At 37.4% G+C, this 5,294-nt stretch overlaps 1 protein-coding gene across 1 annotated transcript in view; it reads right to left on the reverse strand.

Annotated features, from left to right (window-relative positions):
* The window catches only part of PAICS (phosphoribosylaminoimidazole carboxylase, phosphoribosylaminoimidazole succinocarboxamide synthetase), a 42,437-nt gene that overhangs the window by 24,412 nt on the left and 12,731 nt on the right, over nt 1-5,294 (reverse strand). Inside the window, exon 4 of the mRNA XM_011961261.1 lies at nt 33-134. Within this exon, the coding sequence (XP_011816651.1) occupies nt 33-134 (102 nt within the window). The remainder of the gene's footprint in view (nt 1-32; nt 135-5,294) is intronic.

Here is a 5,294-nt window from a genome sequence, read left to right on the forward strand (position 1 = left end):
CTTGACACCAGGATTTCTTTTGAGAAAAGAACCAGTTGCTATTCTTCTGCAAACCCATTCAATTGGAATCATTTCACACTGGGGTGCAATGAAAGCTGTCTCCCCACATTTTCTGGTGAAGGCAGTTTTAATACCTACATATTGATAACCAAAGTTAAAAAAGGTATTGAAATGATAGGTAAAAAGGTAGATCTGAGGCACAATAAAACTCTACCCTTTACAAGAAACAAAGAACCTCTATCAAAAATAAGTGTAGTTTTTTTCTTTTATTTAATGTAGATGTGGTCAGTTGTTGACTCAAACAGTAAGCAGCACATGACTATACATACAATGTATTGTTCAGCCATAAAAAGGAATGAAAATTTGTGATACATCCATGCTATACAATACGGATGAAGCTTAAAAACACTAGGCTAAATGAAAAACACAAAATGCAAAAGGACAAATACTTGTGATTCGACTTATATGAGGTAACTATAACTAGAATAGGCAAATTCAGACAGAAAGAGAATGGAAGTTACCAAGGGCTGAGGAGTGGAAGGAACAGTTATTGTTTAATGCTACACAGTTTGTTTGGGATGATGAAAAAGTTCTGGAAGTGGATAATGGGATGAGTGTACAACATTGTGAATGCACATAATGCCACTGAATTGGACACCTAAAAATGGTCAAACTGGTAAATTTTATGTATTTATAACAATTTTCTTTAAAAAAAATCAGGAGCCTATTTGATGGCAGATATTGTTCTAATCATTTTAAATACATCTTTTTTTGTTTAATTCTCCAAACATTTGATAAGATACTATTAATATCAATCCAACAAAACAGGTACGGACACTAACACACAGCAGTCATGTCAGCTAGTATTAGGTAAAGCAGGATTTCCAACCTACCCTGTCTCTAGGAGCCACCCACTTAACCACTTTGCTATATTGCCTCTCTGGGAAGTGTTATTACATCACAATACAAAGTAATGCTACAGCATTAACATGAATTAAAATAACTCCTGGAAACCTACATGGGTTTGGGATAATGCTCATTTTCAGCCTGCATTACTATTTCCAATCCCAACCTAATCCTCTAGTCTTTTATTATCAGGAAAGAATTGGGGATCTTTGCTGTTATATGTGTATCCATACATGAAGGGAGCTTCTATTTATGGAAACCCTCCACTGTGCTAAGGGTTTTGTATATGTTGTTTCATTTAACTGTGCATAAAATTTTGAGGTAGGTTTTTTTTTTTTTGAGACAAAGTGTCACCCAGGCTGGAGTGCAGCGGCGTGATCTCAGCTTACTGCAACCTCTGCCTCCTGGGTTCAAGAGATTCTCCTGCTTCAGCCTCCTGAGTAGCTGGGATTACAGGCGTGCACCACCACGCCTGGCTAATTTCTGTATTTTTAGTAGAGACAGGGTTTCATCATGTTGGTCAGGCTGGTCTTGAACTCCTGATCTCGTGATCTACCCACCTCAGCCTCCCAAAGTGCTGGGATTACAGGTGTGAGCCACCACGCCCAGCCTTGAGGTAGGTATTATTATTTATACATTTTACAGTGAAAAAAACAGAGGTTCAAAGAAGTAATTTCACACACTAGGTCATGTTGCCATTTGGTAATGGAGCCTGGACTTGAAACACACTGTCCAAACCCTACACTATTTCCTCTGCCTTCCCTTTAAATCTGACTCGTAAGATTCAAATGAAAAAGGGAAAGAACTGTGGTATGCTGCATGAACAGAAACCCTAAGGAAAAAATGAAAAGAGGGGAAGTAAAATTGTCATTTTAACCTTTTTTTAAAAAAAAAATTAGATGTAAGCTGTTGTTTAACTTTTAATGAATGATCAGGCCCATGGATAGACAGGTGACTTTAATCAATTCTCAACTTGGGGTAGTAACTACATCATTGGCTTCAAGAGCTCTTCTCTCTTAGGTCTGTTAATCATTAGTCATATATTTGCTCATTTGTCTACCAAGCTGGACACAGTAGTATCCAATTCTATCTTTACTATAAAGATACCAAAGAGAACCAAAAGCACATAATGAAGCTACGGTAATCACCTCTGCACAAAAAAACCCTAAAAGTTTCTAAAAGAGACTCAGTTTAGATGACACAATGATGGCTTCTAATACTGCTAAATATGAAAGCAAATTCCATGACTCTGCACGGTGAAAAAAAATTCCCATTGTTTATCTTAGTTGTCTACAAAACTCAAAACTCTCATTCAAGTTACTAAAAAATGTTTATGTCACTTACACACTCTGAATGACAATGAACATATATAAGCTAGAATACTAATTCTAGCTAATACATATGTCCCTGTGGCCGTCCCTCTTTTAGATTGGTCCAGATTCCCATCTGCAGTTTAGCAACTGTAGTACGGTTCTTCATATACTATTATCACAGTTTATGTAATTATAGTGAATTTCTGCGAGGAAATTGGGATTTCATCATCACTGAGAAGGCCAGATTTTAATTTTTAAGTAATAAAACCAAATCCACAAATTTTATAACATAGTTATGGCACAGTTATACTATTTCCATGGAAAAAGATTACTTCTTATTCATATAGTCCTTTACTGTTTATTCCTGAGTGACAATGAGAAAAGTAGAATCCTGATTTTCTGATTCTCATCCCGATGCTCTTTCCCCTCTACTTTCTACCTTAATTTGGAACATAACCCTGGTTGTAAACAACAGTTTTAAATAGACCACTGATGGCCAACTAGATGAGGCATTTATATGACTAAGCAAGTAAAAATGATATAAGGTTTAATGGAATTCCTAATATGTACCCTAAAACTAGTCTGCTTAGAAATTTTAAAAAATTCAGGTTTACTTAGTTTCACAGTACTAGACATAAAACCTGGAAAATATCTTTCAACATTTCCTGTGAACCAATTAAGTTTTAGCTATGTTAAGTGCCAAATAAAGTAGTTTAAAGATAATTATTGGAGTATTTCATTTAGGTAACCTCCCCTGTTCCCCTGAGCACAGGACTCTCAGAGTTAAAACAGAGAACGTCCTGGACAAACATAACACAACTGAATCACTCTAATTTACTTGTTATAAAGTTCTGGAAATGGATAATGGGATGAGTGTAAATACACTCAGAAAATACACTAAATAAGCAAATAAAAAGTCAGGCTTTATCTTCCATTACTTAATATAATCCTGTAGCTATGTGAAACTACCAAGGGTACACAGAAAATAATCTTCTGCTAACATTTTAAAGAGTTAAGCGCTTTAAAAAATGTTTAAGTGAGGAGAGTTTAAATGGGGAGAGTTAAAACTTGGGAAGCAAAAAAAAAAAAAAAAAAAAAATAAACAGTAAAGATACTCAAAATCTTTTAATTAATATTCAGGAAATTATAATACAAAATATTTCATCCTAAGACCTTTAGTGCACTTTGTTTAATGGATGCTTTTCTTTTCTAAGCTCCTAGAGTACCTTAAGCTCTTTGGAGGTGAGTATTAAGAAAGCCTAGTGGCCAGCAGTGATGGCTCACGCCTGTAATCCCAGCATTCTGGGAGGCCAAGGCAGACTTCCGATTAGCCAAATCAGAAGTCATGTTCTAAGTCTTTGTAAGTTAATTGCTTGGAACTCAAAATATATATATTCCTATGAGAATAATGTTCTCAAATATGATTACGACCCTTGCATAATCACAAACCCCATTCAACTCCCAGAATTAGAGTAATACCATAAAACTTAAAGTAACATTTAAAGCCACACAGAGTTCCATCCATCCCATGCTAATAGAACTCTGAGTAGCAGTGGAGGTGAGCAAGAAATATAAGGTTTCTCCTGCGGGGTAGGGAGGAGACAGATTCCAGGTTTCCCCAACAGGATCTGGGAGGTGTGTATTGGCCAGCTTAACAGCAGGGAGTTCCAGTATACTAGTAAGGATTGCCCAGCTAATACATTTCCTAAAAGTGTTCCCCACTTTCAAAGTCACTGAAAAGCCGGGCGCGGTGGCTCACGCCTATAATCCCATCACTTTGGGAGGCTGAGGCAGGCGGATCACAAGGTCAGGAGATCAAGACCATCCTGGCTAACACAGTGAAACCATATCTCTACTAAAAATACAAAAAATTAGCCGGGCGTGGTGGCGGGTGCCTGTAGTCCCAGCTACTCAGGAGGCTGAGCCAGGAGAATGGCGGAACCTGGGAGGCAGAGCTTGCAGTGAGCCGAGATCGCGCCACTGCACTCCAGCCTGAGTGACAGGGCGAGACTATGTCTCTAAAATAAAATAAAATAAATAAAATAAAATAAAATAAAATAAAGTCACTGAAGAGAAAAGCACTATACTCTCCCATTTTTTTCTTTTGAAACAAGATTTTCTTAGAAGAAAAACACATAATACATAATACAGTAGTTTCACTATAGAAGGTTTACCTCTACTCTCTCTGCAACCCACTCAAAGTTTTTCTTTACCATTTGGAGCCCTTCAGGAGTTACTTCTTTGAGGTCCCGATAAGACTAGAAAATAAGATAGAAAGTTTAGAAAACAAGTATCTCTTGCTACCTGAAACTATCTGGTTTCTGAGTTTTGGGGAGGGATTATGAAGAGCTTGTATAGCAAGGGATACTTCTGAAAATGCATCTTTTCACTTCCTGAATTAAACTAGAGAAAGTTCCATAGTGAAGTATACTTTTATTTTCTCTTAAGTGTTTTCTGTACTAGCAACTACAATTAACTGCCTTGAGAATTTTTATATATTAGGTATAGAAAGGGTCTTGCTCTAATTTGGTTATTTTTTATTTTAAATACATGTGCAGAATGTGCAGGTTTGTTACATAGGTATACATGTGCCATGGTAGTTTGTTGCACCATCAACCTGTCATCTAGGTTTTAAGCCCCATATATATTAGGTATTTGTCCTAATGCTCTCCCTCCCATTGTTCCCCACCCTCCAAGAGGCCCCAGTGTGTGTTGTTCCCCTCCCTGTGTCCATGTGTTTTCAGTGTTCAACTCCCACTTATGAGTGTGAATATGTAGTGTTTCGTTTTCTGTTCCTGTGTTAGTTTGCTGAGGATGATGGCTTCTAGCTTCATCCATTTCCCTGCAAAGGACATGATCTCATTCTTTTCTTTTTCTTTTTTCTTTCTTTTTTTTTTTTTGAGACAGAGGTTCGCTCTATTAACCAGGCTGGAGCACAGTGGCACAATCTCGGCTCACTGCAACCTCCGCCTCCTGGGTTGAAACAATTCTCTGCCTCAGCCTTCCGAGTAGCTGGGATTATAGGCGCCCACCACCATGCCTGGCTTATTTTATTTTATTTTTAGAGACAAGGTT

This window comes from Colobus angolensis, unplaced genomic scaffold (genome assembly GCF_000951035.1).
Source record: "Colobus angolensis palliatus isolate OR3802 unplaced genomic scaffold, Cang.pa_1.0 Scaffold54, whole genome shotgun sequence".
In the NCBI taxonomy this organism is placed as follows: Eukaryota; Metazoa; Chordata; class Mammalia; order Primates; family Cercopithecidae; genus Colobus; species Colobus angolensis.